Below are 21,751 nucleotides of genomic sequence, written 5' to 3'. Positions count from 1 at the left end.
TCTTCTTCCCCCCACACTTACCCCCGACTCTCCACCTTACCGCCATGGCTAACTGGAGGCATTCCTCGCAGACATTTAATGCTTAACCGAACTAGGTTAGGTTTGGTTAGGTCACAACTCGTATAGATCCTCTTTTCATAACGTAAGGCAGTCAAGTGAGCAGAAACTACGAAAAGCCGTCCGGCAGTCGGTGCAAAAAGTCGGGGAGACGGGGTAAGCGTGGAGGTAGAGTTATGCTGGGGAAAAACAGCTGCGACGAACGAACGGGCTGGAGTGCTGGCTGTGTACCAACAGCGGTATGGCGTAGGGATTTGCTTACCGAAAATCGTGAGGAGGTTAGACGGCATGGGATAGAGCTGTTGGGCGGTTTTAAATACGGCGTAGAGCGATTGTATTGGTGGCTTACTTATCAGCTCGCTGGTTCATTTCCATGAAGGGGATTTTACCTTTGGCTTTTAACATATAATCCCTTAGTCTACTCTGCCCTTTAGCAGGCTTACGCACGGAAAGGTTTACGAAAGAAATGCTGGTCTTGGGCAATGCTGGCCTCTGGCATGCATCTCCAAGAATTCACTCCCGCCACAGCTGACGTCATCGATGCAGTGCGCGCGCTGCCCAACAAGCAGTGTGCCAGCGATCCGCTGCCGACGTCGTTACTCAAGAGGAATGTTGTAACCCTAGAACCTTTTCTGGTCTAACTTTTCAACCGCTGCCTCACTGACGGTGTTCCGATGAACTTCAAATCAGTTTACATTACGCCTCTATTAAAAAATCTGACCATGACGCTTCCGATCCGAAATCATATGGACCCCCCTCTCCAACCTGTCGATTTTGTCAAAACTCCTGGAACGCGTTGTGGCGCGACAGCTAAATCACCATCTTCAGCAGTCCAGTCTCGTGTCTCGCCTCCAGTTTTCATACCGTCATCTCCACTCGACGGAAACCGCTGTAGGTGCTTTCATACATTCCGAGCGCAGTAGACCATGACGACATTGCGGCACTAGCTGTACTTGACCTGTGGGCCGCGATTGACACGGTTTATTGCGTCGACTTGACGTATCATTCGGCCTGCGCGGCACAGTGCTGCTATAGTTCGAGTTCTATCACAGCAATAGATTCCAATGCGTTGGGCGCGGGAACTCTTATTCTACGCCATCGTTGGTCACTTGCGGTGTACCACAGGGGTCCGTTCTCGGCCCGATCCTCTTCCTGTTATATACTGTCGGCGTATTGCATGCATGTAATCGATTCACATAGTTTGAATCCACATATGTTCACCGACGACACCCAAATTTATAGCTACGGTGCACCGGCTGACGCCGCAGCGTTGAAGGATCGAATGTCTGCCTGCATGAACGCCGTCTCAGACTGGATGCCCGCAAAGCGGCTCCAGCTCAATGCATAAAAAATCGACTTTATTTCCTTTGCAACTGCTCGGCGCCAGCATCAGCTTCCGGCCAACCCTGTTCACTATTTAAGAAATTAAAATTTGTCACTGAAAGAGTTGATTATTTCGGTCAATAATTCGTCGATCATTTAATAATTATTCCTCGATAATTGTTCCAAAACAATGTGAAATCAATCCCGGAACTGAAGATTATTAATAAATCGCCCAGACTTTCATGACCACGGTAAATATATAATGCAAAATTACTAACATCGATCCCAGAAATATTCGCATCCCTCTAAAATCTTTCTCTTCTTACAAAGTGTTAACAGATTATCTGACGATGACCGGGATGGATTAATTTTTACAATCTGAACATCTAATTTCATAAATAACGCTAATAATATCGTAAAAAACGAATGTCATGTAAAGAATGAACGCGGTCACCCACATTTAGCACGGATCTCGCATTTAGCTCCCAATTTTAGATTACATGCAAAGTTAAATTTTCATAGAATTGCATTGAATTCAAAGCAACGCTGGTCCGGCCCTCTAATTTCTTATGTTTTACAAATATTTTACGTTTATCCTAAAAGTAATTTTTGGTATCTGCTCGTCGCTCTGGTTGCACTTACTTCCGCATATATATGGTATAGTATTCCCTTGTTAGTGAGTTACTCGAACATACTGGACTAGCTAACAATTTAATCTCTGTTCAAGCTCTTCGTAAGAGCTACTACAAGCCACTTAACAAATTCCAGGATCAGGATGACGTTAGTCGTAGTGCCAGTAATCCACTATACTGAATTTATCTAGCCAAATATGCAACATTGATTCGTAATAATTACGGATAACAATCAGAGTGAGATAGAGAACATACATTTATACGAGACAATTCATGTAGCACTATGATCCTAATTTAGAATGAACTTCAAAAGATTAATCGCATTCATTCCAGTAAACAACAATTTCATCCAACTTCCTAGACCGGACCCGTTCCTTTGAATCCTAGCGCGCTGATCGTCTTATATTAACATTGCACTATATGCAGTCTTAAAAAAATTATAGATTCCAGTCTTAAACATTTAAACCCTATTGCGAGCAATTGCTGATATGAACAATTTTTCATATCGCAAAAACGTTTGATTAGATCAAGAGCACAGTTCTCAGCGAGCCTTCTAAATAATAAATGAATTAAATAATTGAAGATCTATTCTTGTACCGTCATATTGCGTTAATTGCAGGTATACAAAAAATGCCTGAAACTCATCCAGAGGATTTAAAGAGATCTCCGGCAGATAAAAAAATGATAGTTTTATTTTGCGTGCGTCTTCAGAATTAGAACCAATTTCTGAATCAACTAATATTTGTCGTTCCTTGAATCAAAACTCATTTAAGCAAGGTTGTTCGATGAAAAATGTTCGCCAAATTTTTTAAATGGGTAAAAAGTTTAAATTTCGAAATGCCAATTTAAAAAATCATTAAAACGACTCCGGATTTTTTCCTGACAAACCGAGACAGGATTTTTAGACCATAAATTATTCCAGCCTACGACCGGTCACGCATTTAATCTTCAGCTGAATCGGAAACTACTCACCTGAAGTTAAGGATCCAAATTTCTATTGACTCAGTTTACTCTGGCACGATTCGCGACCTCAGTCATTCTTGACTCGCTTTACTGTCACCAATCACCCGTGACTCGCTTTACTTCACCATACGCCCGTGACTCGCTTTACTCACTCACAAATCGCCCGTGACTCGCTTTACTTCACCATACGCCCGTGACTCGCTTTACTCACTCACAAATCGCCCGTGACTCGCTTTACTCAGTCACAAATCGCCCGTGACTCGCTTTACTCAGTCACCAATCACCCGTGACTCGCTTTACTCAGTCACGACTGACTTTTACGCTGATTGCGGCGAACCTAAAGAGCTTCCCAGCGCCTCTGTAATTAATTCCATCGCATTGAATTGGGCCGCATGGGACTTTGCTACCAATTGTTAAGTAGTGAAATGGAAGTGAGAAAGTAATTCGCTGCAGAAGAATTAAAATTCGAAAAGGATATCAGGTCTGGGTTGAATTATTTGAAGGGAAAATTCACTATTTGGTATAGGTGTATATCATAAAGCCATTTTAACTAGATTTCAAAGTAACTTCTAAATACATGGATGAAAATCTGGATTTTACTATATAGTGTTTATATATTATGTTACATTGTATGGATACACTCCTTATGAGATTTGTGAAGCTCATAAACCATATTGGGCTGTAAGGGCGACAGTGATTGGTTCGTACACTCTCTTACTTCTTGCCAGTCAGTCCACAGAGACGAATAATATAACCGAGCTGGGAACTGAGTTGGTTTTTCCTACAGCTTTATCTGCAATGACGACATGTAAGATCAAGATGTAGAGTAAAAGAAAAAAGCTAGCGAGTGTCACGCATATATTAATTCGTGTGTAAAATATTTCAATGATATGAATTCATGTCGAAGAAAATTTCGAGCGACTAATAATGTTCGTACAGAGACAAACGTTTTGACAAATACCGACGATGACGACAACTTAAAGTACGAAAACCGGCATACGTCATCTATTAGAAACGTTCATAAAAAACAAAGCGTCTGCATGTGTTCACCAGCAAAACTTCTAACCAACCTGTAAGGACAAGATCCAAGTTTTTAACTTGCAATTCAGGTATCAAATGCTGCTATTACCTATCATTTGAATGATCTACGATCACAACTATTTGTTTACTGCATAATTGGTAAATTTCAACAATGAATAAAGTATCAACCTGCTCAACTATTTTTGTCCTAGAATAATCAACGTGTTGCTACTGAATCATCAACGTTATCTACATACACCGAATGTTGACCGTACACCAACTCGGCAAACACAAAGCGTAGAGAATAAATGTGAAATACACACATCAAATAAATATTCATAATTATCATAACAATAACTGAATTAATTACTGAGGCATGAGGGAAATAACTGAACTGCTGAAGCGTGTGGATAATAACTGAAGTTCCGAAGTATTGGGAAAAGTACTGAAGTGCCGAAGCATGAAAAAAATGAATATAAAAGTAATAACTGAAGTATTGAAGCATATGAATAATAGCAAAACAACTGAAGAATATGAATAATTACTGAACTAATGAAGCATAAAAATAATAACTGAACTACTGTAGCATAAGAATAAACTCTTAACACTGCATGTATCACAACAACGGATGCAGCAAACGACCATATCCCCCGCCTAGTTCAGGCACACAAAGCGCACACGTCGCCGCAGCGCTCGCAATACGTCTCAAAACCGCGAGATATTGCGAGTACAGAGTCGCGACCTTCCAGCCTTGCGGCGGAAGATACGAAGACCATAACTGTTCTATTTCATTCTGCCTCACCTTCGCTCTCTTTATCTCTGCTGATCTCTTTACTTTCTGCCTCACCTTCAGTCTATTCATCTCTGCTGATCTCTTTACTTCCTGCCTCACCATACTATGCCTCACAGTGTTACATGTTGCCTCGTGCACTAACTCTCACATGCACTGGATCAGTCAGCCTCACGGTGCCTAGCACAGCCTCAGTGATCCTCACAGCCTGACTGTGCCTCACCCTGCCTCACTGTGCTTCCTCCGTCCTCCCGCCTCACAATTTGCCATATTCTATTGTCCCGGAAGCTACGGCCTATTGCAGGCACGCATAAATTGAGGGGAGGCGCGAACCCCTTACAGAGGCCGCGGTAGCTTGCGCTGACCGAAGAAACAAGTTACGATTTCATTTCTTGGTATAAAAACCGATACAAATTTCAGTTGCTCCACTTCTCAAACATCTCAATGATTTCAGATGTTTGTCCATACTCGAAAGTAGATTATCTTATTTGTCTGCGTGATCACTGAAAATTTGATGAATCGTGTATTATTGAAATCCGGTAAAACGAACTCCAGAGTGGAAATTTGGTAATTGAGAGTCTGCAGATGATAATTTTGTAATTCATAACTCATAAACGGCTTTAAATAATTTAAAAACGGTTACAAAGCCATATACTATACAGCAGCAAGAAAAATAAACAAATTGTTTTTAAAGTATTAATCAAATTAATTAATATATGAATTAAAAGACAAATGATATAAATTACATATTTTAGTACAATCCTTCCATGTATACAAATGGACAAAGCAAGGAAATTACCAGCTGCATGAAGATCAATTTCTAGTCGAATGCCTTGCATTAAGAAGACAATATGCGTGGGAGCCTAGTTGCTAAAATCAAATTGAACAGAAGTAACATACCGTATTTACAACAAGACAATAACAGAATGAAGTAAAACTCAATGAAACTGATATTCTCATGAACTGAAGCTCTCCAATAAAGCTGAGGATATCAACTTTATAAGCTTAAATGAACGAGACGTGGGCTGAATTAGACATAACAACGATGAAATAAGTCAAGAGTATCTGAACAACGGAAATTGTGTTATGCTTACAATTTACGAGAAAGTGTAACATAGCTTACATAGGAGCCAGAAGGGAAGAACGCCATCAAGAAGAGAATAAATGAGTGGTTACTATCGCCTGTTGTTGTATTTAATAGGATATTATAAATGTCATTTGATCGTCAAAATATTTCTACACCTGCAAAAATATTGCATCTTAACACCTAAAAAAAGTATAATTTTTTGAGTAAATAATATCACAGTTGAAAAGAAACCTGCGGTAAATGTACGAAATAAAAATTATATCATACAAGAAATCTTTTATTAGAATGTTTTAAATCCTACCAGCAAACATTTTAAAAAGGGTGAAAGAGGAAATGTTGATCCGCATTGATTTTTTTTGAGTTCAATGCTAAAATGTGCTGCCAAGCCTAATATTCTGTTGCTCACTGCATGAGTGTCTCTCAATAATTAATAAGATATTAAACATACCATCGTTCGCCGCCCTTTTCTTCATCGCACCCACTCGATTCTCCATCGAGATTAAGGCAGAACAAAAAGCGCCCAAAGACGCTTTCGTCTTTACGTCTCTTCTAAGGAGATTCTACAGCGTGCCTCTGAGACAACGATTCCTCTTGGGGGAGAAAATCGCCTCGGAAAAAGAGAATTTTTAGCACCACTTTTTGCACTTGTGGATAAAACTTGGTCAACTTATAAGAGGCCACTCACAGACTCATGGACGGCCGCTGTTCAATCGCTGATAATTGTTTCAGGTTATTTGGCAAAAGAACGGATTGTGTGACCTAAGTACGGATGTCGGAAGAAGAATTCAATGTGTGCATCCGAGCGAAATAACGTCATTGATTGTGCTTAGCGAGTGAATCTTATTCTTCTTCTTAGGTTAATGCCTGGCTCTATATGGCTCGTTCACATACTTTTTTATTCATGGAAAAAATTATTGCGGCAAGATCTCAGGGAATGGATAACTAAAATAATAGCCTTTTCGGGACTGCACCTCATCGTCAGAAAAAAAGATTGTTCTCGTAATGTGAAAAATAGGAGAAAAAAAAGTGCCATTGTTATTGGGTTAAGGGGTAGAAAAACAGCAATTAAAAAATGAATTGTTAATATTCTACCTGCATCACCACCGTCTATTCCTTAAATAATGAATAGTAAAGTATTTATATTAGAACGTGCAATAAAATAATGCTAGTATGTAAACCTTGTATTTAACCTTAACCGTTTAAACTTGATCGTTTTTTACCTCAACCGTTTGGGATGTTTCACCTTGATCATTCTCGTAACAATAAGTTATTGAACCTCACAAATTTTCTATGAACACATGATAGCTGTCGAGTGTTTTATTCAAGGCTTTAGATTCTACACACAGCGCATCTTGATGGCAGCAACTACGTTTCCTATGCCTGCTCATGGGCTCTCATCTACATACAAGACAGTATAGCGTGCTTGGTCAGGTGGCCTGCATCAACTACTCGTCCTCGGTTCGCCGATTCAAGTCAATATCTTCCATATCAACTTACCGTAAACTACACATGATGTAACATTTATCTCGAAATATCATCCATTAATTTCTCAGGCTACTTACAGTAGCATATTGGTCGGCCACCTCCAAGTTCGGCACCTACCTCCTCAACAGATGTCGGCATCCGGAATTCCCGTTCTGACTTGACCGGCCGTATAAATGCTACAGCCTAAAGTTCACTTGCACTATATATGTTTTTTGTTTGCTTGGCTAGATTAAGTTATGTGAGTACATGACTTAGATAAATTTAATTTATCTTAATTTGTGTCTGAGCTCAACCTTATTATATTTATATTCACAGCATTTTCATAGTCTATAATCTAATTCAATTTCGTTTCATTAACCCATAAACGGTTGCCCCTCAAAGACCGTTGATGATGAGCCTAACTTGGCTGCTCTGAGTTGGAAATCATAAAATTGTAGCACGCTCTCCCGCAATAAAATCCTTAGACATTGAAACTATTTTAGTCTGGATCACAGCCAATGCAACAAGCATTAAATAATCTTTGTTCTACAAATTAACTATCGCTGTTGGTGGTGCGTATTCAATTAATCTATCGCTATTCGTTATGCATATGCAACTAAACTATTGTGTTGGCTGGACATTAACAACTATAAGCTACCGCTGTTGGTTGTCCACTGTCCAGTTCGATTGGCTTCATGAATATTTGAAAATATTCATTTTCTCTCTGCATGACGGTTGGTTGAAGTCAGATTAACAGACCTTTGTAACAGACTATTGTTTCTCATGTTACAGGTTGGATGGCTGAAGGTAGATTCCCAGACGATTCTGACGATACAGAAGCGCGTTGTAACCCACAACAGCCGCATCGCTGTCACCCACGACGAGCACCGAACCTGGAACCTGCACATCCGCAACGTGAGAGAGAAGGACCGCGGCTGCTACATGTGTCAGATCAACACCCCCGTCATGAAGAATCAAGTGGGCTGCATTGAAGTGCACGGTGAGGACATAATTACATAATTGTAGTTAATTAAGTTACGTAAACATGAGAGTTAGTGTTATATTTTTAATTAAATAAAGTAAAGATGAACGTCCGCCGCTGCTAAATCTGTGTGCCAGATCAACACTCCAAGCGATGAAGAAAGAATCAAGTGCATGGGCTGCTATGAAGTGCCAAGTGGTCATATGTACACATGATTTTAGGTGATCAAATTAATAAATATGAGCGTGACTACAGAGAAGATGTTAATTAATAATCGAATATGAAGTGAGAATGAATTGAGAAAAATATAGAAATTTTTATTTGTAGATTTTTAATAAAAGATAATGCAATTCTTATACCTTATGACTTAATGAAGAGTTTAGGACTTCTTATAGTCCACGGTCACACTGATGCGTCGCCTTCGTCGTCCTCCGTCTCCAAGCCGTCGGTAGGCATGTCTTCCCGCCCTCGGGTCTCGGATGTAGCGTTGGACGTTTTCGGTCTCTGTGACCTCCTTTGGGCCACCTGATGCAAGATGCTGTTGCTTGTCACTTGCTGAGGGCCTTTTCCCATTACCGGGCAAACAGGGATCTTGCTCAAAAACTCGTCCAGTCGTCCCTTGAATGTCGCAAAGGTGAAATCCCTTCTTCTCAGCATCTTGGGCAAGACATTAAACAGTCTCGGTCCTGCCACGGATAGTGATCCCTCTCGAAGAGTCGGTACTCCGACCGCAGCTCAGTTATTAAAAGGGGGAGTCCGGCACAGTCTCCCTCAGTTTTCGTTTTAATATGTCACCATATCCAGTGAATACATACCCAATTGTTTCAATTCGCCCCATTAGTTCAGCTTCAGCTCTCTCAAGCCGCTGATCCTGGACATGAAAGTACACTGGACTGACTCCAGTTGCCGCCCCTCGCCCTCCTTGAGCGGCGTCCAAAGCTGACAGCAATATCTAAAATTATGAGCACGTATGCAATCATTGGAGCTGCTTCTCTCGTTTGAATTGTTCGCAAGATCCACTCAATCCCCTGTCTGCCTCGTGCAAATATTTGCTAGATGTGATCTTCGAATGTGGTTTCGGTACTCATCAACACACCGAAATATCGAACAAGTTACTTAGCCTCAATTTTTGTGCCATCCGATGCCAAGTAGCTATGCAGCATCCAGTCACTGTGCTAATTCTTTATCTCATTATTTCGAACTTGGCGCCTTTAATTGCAAATTATTTACTAGGGGCATAATCGTAGATTGTTGACAAGTCGTACTGTAATCTCTCGCAGCCTAGGTCGTCTGGGATCCTTATTAGAACTCTTGTATCGACCGCAAATGACGATGTAGATGCGTGGGTAAGTTCTGAGTCGATGTCGATGATGTGAATGAGGAGAAGAATCGGTCAAAGCACCTAGCGTTGTGGCAATCTACTTTTCATCCTCTCTTCTGTTGATTTTGAGTTTCCAATATCGACAGCTTGTACTCTATCTGTAAGGAAGTTGTGGATCTACCCTAACAGGCGTCCCCATATCCCCAACAGTTTTAGCAGCTTCAACAGTTTACCATGGGGCGCTGAAGAGCACCCCATGGTGAAAATCTTCAGCAAATTCTAGCAAAACAAAGTTATATCACGTCTACGCCAGCTTCCCCCTCCACTAGGACCACAAGGCGGTGATATTGAACTCAAGCACAAAATGTTCAACTAATATACTAATTAGCGTGGGGTAGATTGCTGTCATTTGGGTGGATCGCGCTGCGGCAGCCGGAGAGCAGCGGTTCGTCTCACTCACTAACCACAGTAGTCAAGAGGCAGATTCGAGCATTTATTGAATCTGACCATCTGGTGGCTCCGGAAGAGGCGGGAGTCGGGAAACGGAAATCAAGAGCTCGGAAGGCGAGTGGCCAGCAGGCTGGCCGATGGTGACATAAGGGGGGCTAAGCGTATGCTGGCATCATCGGATGATATTGCCCCGAGGGACGATAAAACCCGAGAAGTGCTCCGGCAGAAGCATCCTCCGGCACCTGAGGGCCTATTTCTCCCTGAACCTGCAGGAGAAGACTACCCACCTCCTTCTATCGTAGGGGAAGGGGATGTGAGGAAAGCCATCGCTTCCTTCAAGCCGGGTTCGGCGGGTGGCCCGGACGGGCTCCGCCCGGGTCATCTGGTGGCCCTGATTTCGCGGAAGGCGGGTGAGGCGGGCGCGAGGCTACTGGCCTCCCTTACCAGGTTCGTCAACCTGGTGATTGGAGGTCCGTTATCCGGGAGAAGCGGGAGGGCTTGGAGAGGATGGTGGAGCGTTTAAAATTAATTGATAGTCATCAAGCATTTACGCTTTTAAAGAATTGTTTCGCTCTACCTAAACTCCAATACGTCCTACGTGCGTCTCCTGCATATACGCGGGTAGGAGATTTGGAGCGGTTCGATGAGGTGTTGGTTTCTGCCCTCTCGACCTTCACCAATGTCAGCTTCGAGCGCGAATCTCTTGAACAAGCTGTGTTACCGGTCCGGCTGGGAGGTCTGGGTGTCCATATGTCAAAGGACATCGCGCTCCCTGCTTTCATATCGTCACTCCACTCCGTCCGTGGCCTAGTTGATGCTGTTTTACATATTATACGACTGACCGAGGACGACAGTTTGCAGATGGCGGTGGATGAGTGGCGCAATGGGAACGCAGGTATTGCTTTGCCCGAGGACGCGAGTTTGGGCCGGCAGAAGACTTGGGATGGGCCTGTGGCCGTGGCCTCCGCAGCGCGGCTTTTGGAAGCGGCGGACCAAATATCCAGGGCTCGTCTACATGCAGCGGCGAAGAGAGAGAGTGGCTTGTGGCTTCACGCTATTCCTTTGGATGCTCTTGGAACACTTCTAGATCCCGACTCCTTCCGCGTCTCAATTGCTCTTCGAGTTGGCGCAAATGTATGCGAACCCCACACTTGTCGGTGCGGAAAGCGGATGGATGAACGAGGACTGCATGGCCTTTCTTGTAAGTACAGCGCCGGGCGACATCCAAGACACTCGGCTCTGAACGATGTGATCAGGAGGGCTCTTCAGAACGCTGGCGTTCCTTCATGCCTTGAACCCGTCGGAGTGGACAGAGGGGATGGTAAGAGACCAGATGGCTAACAGTTTTCCCATTTTCTAATGGGAGGTGTTTGTGCTGGGATGCAACCTGCGTCGATACTTTTGCTGAGTTGCACGTCAATAATTCGGCTATTTCTGCTGGGTTCGCGGCTCGTGCGGCGGAGGATAGCAAGAGACGTAAATACGCGGCGTTGGCAGCTCGGTATCGTTTCGAGCCAGTCGCATTGGAAACGACGGGCACATATGGTGAAACGACTGGTTCTTTAATATCGCAGATTGGCCGTCGCATTACGGAATTGTCCGGCGAACGTAGAGAGACTCTATGGTTGGAGCAAAGGTTGGGTTTGGCTGTGCAGAGAGGCAATGCATCTAGCATCCTAACAGCAGTCAGAGAAAAGTTCGACGTGGGCCCGCTCCTCGCTCGCGTCACAGCTCAGTGACCCTCGGAGTCGGTGTAGGCCACCATAAGAGGCGTTAAGGTCGGGGCCTTGATCATTGACATGAAACCATTCCCTGTTTTTAATTAATAAAATTAATTTATTTTTGTTGGAATGGTGAGTGTGGGAGGCCTTTAAAAAATATATATATATACTCATATAAAGCTCCACTCTTGCTATTCTGAATGTATCTCGAAATACCATATGCTAAAAAATAAACATCAAATATAAAGCTACACTCCTGCTATTCCGTGTCCGTCAGTTTCGCCGGACATCATCAACAGCCAGACGTCGTCAGACACGAGCGTCAACGAGGGCGAGGGCGTTACGCTGCGCTGTGCAGCAGAGGGCTACCCTCAGCCGAGGGTGACGTGGCGGCGCGAGGATGGTCTTCAAATTGCCATTAAGACCGATCCTGCTAGCCGTAATAAACAGAAAGGTATTTATTTATTCTGCATAAATTCATTATTGTTTATTCTGCAATTAAATTCATTCATTTATTTATTCTGCTATTAATAATTCATATTGCCCAAATAGTGAGCTATTTTATAATCCACAACACGACCTGAGAGAGAACGTTATGGCTTGGGAGTTGTGGCTGCCAGCACAGTAAATGATGACATATGATCATAAGTGGTGCAGAAGATTGCCCACAACTCTACCGGTCATTCCAACGCTAACTCTAAAGCTAACTCTAAACTGTCATGTAGTCTGAGCTACAGTTTCTCGTTTCAGGCGAACACGGGAGGAATCAAGACATGACAGAAATTAAAAGTTATAAGGAAATGCTGCCTCGATTTCAGGTCGCTCAAATACGAGTATTTGTATCAAACACATCTATGTTTTTTATTATAATATAATTAGGATAAATGGATTTTCCCTGTGATTAATAATTGAACATTTTTCTTCCAGATTAGAATTGCCTACTTATTTTGATTAATTTTGAAATACCTCACAATAGCAAATTTTTCGTAATTTCTAAAACTGCTCTATGATAGACGTTTATGATAAAGTGAAAACTATTGCAAGTCACGGGCGAAAATCAGTTAAGTTTCTGAGCAATTCATAAATTTCCTAGTCATGTTTTTGTACACATTGACTTCAGATCGAGCGTCGGCTCTTGACATTCATGCCACATGATGTATAAAAAAGGTCGACAGCATGTTTAATGTCACAGTATTTATAGTCTACTCATTTATAGTAGACAATAATGAGTAGACTATATAGTAATGAGTAGTATATTATAGTAATGAGTAGACTATATATTTATAATCTACTCATATATATTTTGATCGCGGCATAAAAAAACTGGAAAATAGAAAGTCATTCATGCCCCTCTTAACAACCCCATTTAACCCCTCCTATCTTTCGCATGTGCCGTAAAAAATGCCGTTAATTATTACCTGTTAATTTTCGATAAGGCTTCAACCGTGTCGCGGAGCGTCGAATTATGTTTTGCCAGCGTATATATTTTCTGGCAGTCATCGATGATGTTTCTGATGATTCATTATTAGTGTTTTTTATAATCATTTCATCCGTAATTCCATCAAACATTCTCTCATTTTTCACTTCCAGATTTTAATTGACTCGCGTATCACCGACGCAAAAACCCCATTTTAATCGCGAGAGATTTGTCGGAAATTTAGTCCATCTGTCCATCACAGCTGGACGGCTGTTCAAAATCAGTTCTAATAAAGCTGGGGCAATTTTTCTTTAAAGTAGGCGAGCGTGTAATTACATTTAATGCATGTGTGTTGATCTGGCGTAGAGATGCGTTAACTGGCAAAATAATGCGTGTCTGATATTATTTACTACCGGTAAATTTTTTTTATTATTCGTATCAAAATCTGGTAGTAATGTTTGGTAGCGGATTACTACATGATTTACAGTGAGAATTCAGCTGTTGATTCAGGATATTATTCAACATATTATTGTCGAAACCAAATTCAACACAATTAGAGCAATATAAGGAAAATTGATGGCCGCCTATGCCTTATAATATGCATATAGAATTCAAAATTTTTGTATCATCTGACACGAACGAGTTTTAATCACGTTAATAAATTTAAAATTTTTGAGTAATATTGATACTGGAACTATAACAGGCGTTACGAAAAATATACGAGATTATTCTTAATCAAATATAAAGCGTTAGACGTCAATATATTCTTACACATATGAAGCCATTTGCGTCAATATCTTCATACAAATGTGAAGTCCGAGTCTTTCCATGGATTTTGCACGATAAATTTCAGACGGAGATAGAAACACTGAGTGTTATCAGGCAATAAGTGAGTGTTATCAGGCAATAACAAATGGAACAGTGAGCAAAAATCAGGAACAGTATGCCAAAATTAGGAATCGTGAGCCAAAATTAAGAACAGTGAACCAAAATTAGGAACAGCTAGTGGGCCAAAATTATGAACTAGGGCCAAAATTGGGAACACTAGTGAGCTAAACTTAGGAACAGTGAGCAAAATTACAAATTTTTAATACATTTCCCAGGGCCAGTGAGCCATAAAATTGGATCGCAGATTGACAGATTGGCTCAATGGTAATTCCAGCAGAACTTTGGTCGTCCTTAATTCAACAATTCCGTGACTTTGCGTATAAAATTCAACTCCGGAAGACGTCGAACGCAGGAAAATTTGAAATTTTTGCTGACTGAGACGCAAAGTTTTTTTTACTGCAGAGCTGCAGGCGGAGCGATATTCCGGTTATTAAAATATAAAGAAAATATCAAGTTTATATTGAAGACATAAAACTCACTGCTGATTGTAACGCTCGACGAGATATGGCGCATTATAGGCTTCAAAAAATTGAGTATTGCTATCATTTACCTGAGATTCTATGTAAATTATAGATTGTGACGGCACTGCTAATTCAAATGAAAACGATGTGGCGAGATAATATTTGAGAAACTTTTTTGTCTACGAGCAAAATATTTTCACTCTATAAAGAAGATGTAAATACTTGAGCTGAGCAAGATAGACATTTAAAAGTCTTGTAGATATTTAAACACTGCTGATGCCAAATTGAAAAGACTATATAGAGCCAATATAGAGTAATTACCATTAATAATATCACTCTTTCCTAATATATTTATTATTATCAATAATTAATATCAATCATTCGTTCGATATATTTTACTTTGCAAAAATTTTTCGTTCCATTTCTTGAAAATCACATTCTGATTTAAATTAAATTACCATTAAATGATTTCTCATTGTTCACTGTTCAGTTGGTTTTCAGTTTACTGTGATCACTAACGAAATAATTAGTTGGTCTGCATGAAATACTCGGTTAGACTATCTGTTCTAGACCAACCATTACATAAGACATCAAATATTTATTACAGTCCAGATTCCAGTACGTTAATTGCTAGAAGATTTGCACTAGAGTTTTCTTATTCTATTCGTAGAAAAATTCTGTGTTGATCTATTACTGTTCAGAATTCAAAACAATCTTCTAAATGGCGTCATTCAATTAGAACTTTAAACTTTAAAAAAAATCAAGTGAAAGTAAGCGATGGATTTCAAATATTCACATTTTCCCGCTTCATCTATCGCGTGAGTCCCCCGGGCTTTTATTTACTAGCGAAACCTCTCTCATAACCGTCCCTTTAACCGTCACAAAAACACATCAGAAAATCTGGCAAAAATCGAACCGTGGATACCAGCATAAAAAACGAGTTTTGGCACGATGCCAATACGGCCTGCCTATCTCGGCCGTATCGATCACACGGCGCGCAGCATCTGGCCAATCCATGGAATATTGCCTCGGCGCAGGATAGTCATAGAATAGGACAGTGCACCGTATTATCTCGGCGCAGGATATTCGTAGGATTGCTGCACTGTATCCTTCGGCGCAGAATAGTAGTAGAACAGGAGTACAGTACCGTGTTTCCTAGGCGCATAATAGTGGTAGAAAAAGAGTAGTGCACTGTTTTGCATTGGCGAGGGATAGTCGTAGAATAAGGTGTATAGTACCGTGTTTCATAGGCGCAGGATAGTCGTAGAATAGGAGTCGAGCAACTGGGTGATACCCAGGAAATAGTCAATTTTTCTAGAAAAGAATTTATTAACATTATAAAATAGCTTCAGGACTTCATAGCTAGTAGCCGTATAGCGATGCCATTGCGGGAGTATTTACGAACATTTATTATAGGTATAGTTACGTGCAGTGGAATAACAGTAAAATCATCGATGTTTTTCATTTGATGTAAAAATAGTCTCCAGATCATAGTGTAGGAAAGATTTCTGATAATTATATCTCGTACACCAACATAGTACATGTACTAGGCAGTAACGGGAGAACATAATGAACCGGCAGAATGAATTGGCAGTGTTACGACAAAGAATCGATTTATAACACAATCAATTGGCCTTTATGGTAAAAGGGAACATAGAGCGGATATATGACAAAATATACGACAGTAATTACGGTAAAATTTTGAGGCAGCATTAATGAAATAATTGGAATGAGCAGTCATCTGAACTCTGAACTCGGACAAAATTGTGTGTATATATAGTTTATATTTATAGATATAACACTGATAACTCAAACGTATATTTTCGAATTAAACTATGACTTATTTATGGTTAAATCATTTAAATCATGGAGATGAAAATAGTGCTTTGACTAGTTCTTCTATTTGGTTCATAAAAATTACTCGTCAACATATTATATCCATTTTAGGCAGCTTATATCGTCTACAAATCTCATGCGCTTAAAATCGGATATTGTTTGGAATTTCTGGAGGACAATATTTATATATCAGTGTGATGGATATTTATTTTTTTATTGTTTCTCAAAATATAAATGGTGGTTTCCTCACATCAAAGTGTATTTTAGTGTCTTCATTTAGTTTAATTATTGACGTGCACTCGAGAAAAGAATGCGGTTGAATATGATAACTTTGAAGACTTTTCAGCCATTATCGTTCCTTTGGATGCAAATTGATTTGCCTTATCCCTATCTTTTTACTTAATTTCGATCATACATAAAAAATTATTTACTGCAAAACATAATTCTCTTTCTTTGGTAGGATATGAGATCGATGATAATGTATCTTCTTTGTTTGTTTTGGTAGTTTGACTGATTTTTTATTTTAATTTATAGCTTTTATATGTCCATGAGATCAATAATTAACTTTTTTAGCTAATGAGTTGCTGTTTCTTTCCTTGCAAATTTGTTTGTTTGTTTCTGTCTCAACAGATCGATCCAATTGCTTGCTCTATATTGCCTCATGAGCTGTTAAATCAAATTGTTTGCCTGCTAAATGTGTATCAAATTCCAAATCATGACCTGTTGAATTCACTGCTTTTGGTAACGGGAATGCTTTTCTGTTTCTCTCAATCGTAATTGCAGTTGGAATATAATTAAGATATAATCTGAATAAAATGTATGGATGTTTTCAATCCCTGACCCAAGTATTTGCTTCTGTTATTTAATTTCAATCAACGGCTGAAATCAATGAACAGAGTAAAGGGATTTTTATAACACTTGTTTCTCAGTCCTCGATAATAATCTCTAATTCCCATTACTCGCAATAAGGCGCGTCCTAATTTATCCAAAAATGTCCGTCTGGTCGGACAGATATTCTTCCGACGTTGTGCTCCGGAGCTGTTATTGTAGATCATTCGTTTATTTGTTTGTTCAATCGCGGCGATCCTAACTTGAATTATATTAGTTGTGTCACGACATCAGTTCCCTGGCTACAGGGATTCCGCCGTGGGTTAATCCAAAGGCGTTACCGTGAAACTTTATTGAAATCTTTGGTAGCAACCTAAACAACGTAAGCTGCAAAAAATGATAAGAAAATGATTTTCAATTTGTCTATTCTTTAAAGATTCAGAGAACATTAACTTGACGAATTCTATCTAGAATCCATAAAAATTTCTAAGAATGAACAATGGCTGGACAAGGTACTGCGCATAAAACATCACTGAATACCTAGCTTTGAGTATTTGATAGGGAAACGCATACTTAATCGTTAACACTGAAATTTATAGCAAAATGAATGCGCAACAAATAATTTGATGGTCACAGAATTGAAACTCACTAGGATTGCGGCTCCATCATAAAGACGCGAATGAAAGTTGGATAGTGGACAGACATGAAGAGGAGCACAGGCGACTTCCAAGTCAAAGTGAACAATGACGTGTAAAGTGAAGTAACGCTATGACGTGGAGCGTCTCTAAACTGAAATTACAAAATCATCGCAGGACTATCGTTGCATGAAGAGTAAAAAGGGCAATGGGACAGTTTTATCCCTATCCAAGCTGCAAATAATTGAATTTTACGAAAGGTGTTAGGCTTAATACAAAAAAACGGTAAACAGATTGAACTTTTATTGTGGAACTTGATCCCATAGACGACTGGTCCCGCAAGCTTGAGGAATCAAGACGCATTCACAGAAATTAGGAAGGAACCAAGTCTCAAAAAATAACGCTTGCTTGCTGGTTCATACAGGCTCGCCGACGTTACACAGACGAACAAGCCCGGCCCAACATAACTTTACAGCCAACCAAACTATTTACAAATAGATACCCAACAATAGGTATGAAGAAAAAGAACAAATTTATATCCTAAGGAATGTGGAAATTTCTAACAAAGGGAAATTTTACGGGCGCGAGAAATTTTTTTATTCTCTTATTTATTGTTGTTTTAAAAATTATTTTGAATATATGTAATGTTTCTACATTATAAAAATTCCGTTTTTCAATTTCTAAATTCTCGTTTAAAAATTAATTTATTTTCAATTATTATGATAAAATGTTGAAGTGTTGAAATTTCAAAATTCTCGTTTTAAAAATTAATTCATTCTAATTATGATAAAATGTTGAAGTGTTGAAATTTATAAATTCTCGTTTAAAAGTTAATTTATTTTTAATTATTATGATAAAACGTTTAAGTGTTAAAATTACAAAATTCTCGTTTAAAAAATTAATTTATTCTAATTATGATAAAATCTTGAAGTGTTGGAATTTCAAAATTCTCGTTTTAAAAATTAATGTATTCTAATTATGATATAATGTTGAAGTGTTGAAATTTCAAAATTCTCGTTTTAAAAATTAATTTATTCTAATTATGATAAAATGTTGAGGTGTTGAAATTTCAAAATTCTCGTTTATAAAATTAATTTATTTTAAATTATTATGATAAAACATTTAAGTGTTAAAATTTCAAAATTCTCGTTTAATAAATTAATTATTTATTAATTACTTAATTAATTAATTATTAATTAAGTGTTGAGTGATGTGTTGAATGTCCTTAGTGCGGGAGGTGGACGGCGGCGTGCTGGTGATGCAGGCTGTGGGTCGGCATCAGATGGGGGCCTACCTCTGCATCGCCTCCAACGGCGTCCCTCCCACCGTCAGCAAACGCATCACACTCAGCATCAACTGTGAGTCATGCCGTGTTGATACCAGCATCAGTAATAAAAGCGTCACTAATAAAAGCGTTACTAATTATAGCATCACTAATAATAGCGTTACTAATGTTAGCGTTACTAATAATAGCGTTAATAATAAAAGCGTCACTAATAATAGCATCACTAATAATAGCGTTACTAATAATAGCGTTAGTTACTAATGATAGCGTTACTAATAATAGCGTTACTAATGATAGCGTTACTAATAATAGCGTAACTAATAATAGCGTTAGTTGCTAATGATAGCGTTACTAATGATAGCGTTACTAATGATAGCGTTACTAATAATAGCGTTAGTTGCTAATAATAGCGTTACTAATGATAGCGTTACTAATGATAGCGTTATAATAATAGCGTTAGTTGCTAATAATAGCGTTACTAATGATAGCGTTACTAATAATAGCGTAACTAATAATAGCGTTAGTTGCTAATAATAGCGTTACTAATGATAGCGTTACTAATGATAGCGTTACTAATAATAGCGTTACTAATAATAGCGTTACTAATAATAGCGTTACTAATAATAGCGTCACTAATAATAGCGTTACTAATAATAGCGTTACTAATAATAGCGTTAATAACAATAGCGTTACTAATATGAGTGTTACTAATAATAGTGTTACTAACATTAAAGAAAATTAGGAGTGATGTACCACTAATATTAGTGTAAAGTGTGAGTGACGCTGCAGCAATATTATAGAGAAACATTTGTTTCATACTTAACAGTGGAAAATCACGTGCTTCTCACGTCATATTACGAGGCTTTTAAGTCGGATCACGTGCTATTTTCATGTGCTTCCATCCACAACTTCCATTATATTCAACAGAAAATATTGGAAGGAGATTAAAGGTGGAGATAAAAGGTGTCTAATGCAAAGCATAATAATAACTTAATCTAATTAGTAGAGCATTTTTCATTCGCACGTAGTTTTACATGCGTGCTTAGATTTGCTGTAATTTAACACCAGACAATTTGAAATTTTCCTCACAAAATATAATATTTTGCGACTGGTCGAAGAGAATTACTTTTAAAGAGTAATTTACGACATTGCTTTTAATTTCACAGATACGACGGGTTAAATTGTGGTTTATACAAGTATCGAACGTTAAACCAAACTTTCAGTTTCGCAAACTTGTCCAGTTAGAGAAAAAGTTCATGAAGTTTTAAGTAGGCGGTCGCTGTAAGAAACTCGCACATCTTTTTGGATGCGATTGTTTTTCCCGTGCGCCGGTCCAAGGAAAGTGTGAAGGGCGGCAGCGTGCAATGGCACACGAACAAAAAATAATTCGTGTAGCTACGCTAGAGGATTTTCAGGAGAAAATTTTGCCGGAGAAATGACGCAGTTCGGTTCAAGAAACTTCATTTGCAGACCTTGGGTCTTGCTGCAGCAAGAGCAACTTGGGGAAAAACGAATGCAAAATAATGGAGTGTGCAGCAGCAGCATTACCAACAATGATGGCAGCCTGAGAAATTCTGCTGCAGCGCATGGACTCAAAAGGAGACGATGGCGGCTGATGCCACAGCAGCGCAGGAAAAACAGCAGCTGCATTTACTATGGGAAAACAGCAGCTGGATTTACTATGGGAAGAGAGCTGCTTGATTTACTATGGGAAAACAGCAGCTGGATTTACTATGGGAAGAGAGCTGCTTGATTTACTATGGGAAAANATATTGCAACAGCAGCATATTGCGACAGCAGCATATTGCAACAGCAGCATATTGCGACAGCAGCATATTGCGACAGCAGCATATTGCAACAGCAGCATATTGCAACAGCAGCATCTGTCTCTTATACACATCTAGATGTGTATAAGAGACAGAGGAACAACAGCATCAGGATTTACTATGGGAACACCAGCATCAGGATTTATATTAGGAACAACAGCATTGGGATTTACTATCGGAACACCAGCATCAGGATTTACTTTAAAACAACAGCATCAGGATTTACTATGGGAACAAAAGCATCCGGATTTAATATATGAACAACAGCATCAGGATTTAATATAGGAACACCAGCATTAGCATTTAATATATGAACAATAGTATCAGGATTTACCGTAGGAACAACAACAACTTAAGCTGCAAAGAAACGTTAAGTGCAAAATAAACAAATGCGGTGAGTCAACAGCGGAAACTCACAGAAAAATTGTTATAAAAATGTAAAAGGGGAGGAGGTCCTGCAGCAGAAAAAAACTGACGTACAAGCAGCAGCTGTATCAGAAACAACAGCTGACGTATAAGCAGCAGCTGTATCAGAAACAACAGCTGACGTACAAGCAGCAGCTGTATCAGAAACAACAGCTGACGTACAAGAAGCAGCTGTATCAGAAACAACAGCTGACGTACAAGCAGCAGCTGTATCAGAAACAACAGCTGACGTACAAGCAACAGCTGTATCAGAAACAACAGCTGACGTATAAGCAGCAGCTTTATCAGAAACAACAGCCCTGTAGAAACTGCTTCTTTCACACACCTATCCTCATGAGA

General features: G+C 39.5%; 1 protein-coding gene across 1 annotated transcript in view; it reads left to right on the top strand.

Moving 5' to 3' along the window:
• LOC108675872 (lachesin-like) overlaps positions 1-21,751 on the top strand; it is a 79,990-nt gene that overhangs the window by 26,783 nt on the left and 31,456 nt on the right. The window contains exons 3-5 of the mRNA XM_018163919.1: positions 8,129-8,336; positions 12,088-12,249; positions 19,105-19,233. Of these exons, the coding sequence (XP_018019408.1) occupies positions 8,129-8,336; positions 12,088-12,249; positions 19,105-19,233 (499 nt within the window). The remainder of the gene's footprint in view (positions 1-8,128; positions 8,337-12,087; positions 12,250-19,104; positions 19,234-21,751) is intronic.

Source organism: Hyalella azteca, unplaced genomic scaffold, assembly GCF_000764305.2.
Source record: "Hyalella azteca isolate HAZT.00-mixed unplaced genomic scaffold, Hazt_2.0.2 contig1345, whole genome shotgun sequence".
NCBI classification, from domain to species: Eukaryota; Metazoa; Arthropoda; class Malacostraca; order Amphipoda; family Hyalellidae; genus Hyalella; species Hyalella azteca.
The sequence above is the reverse complement of the archived record's forward strand: the minus strand, read 5'-3'. Positions and strand labels throughout refer to the sequence as shown.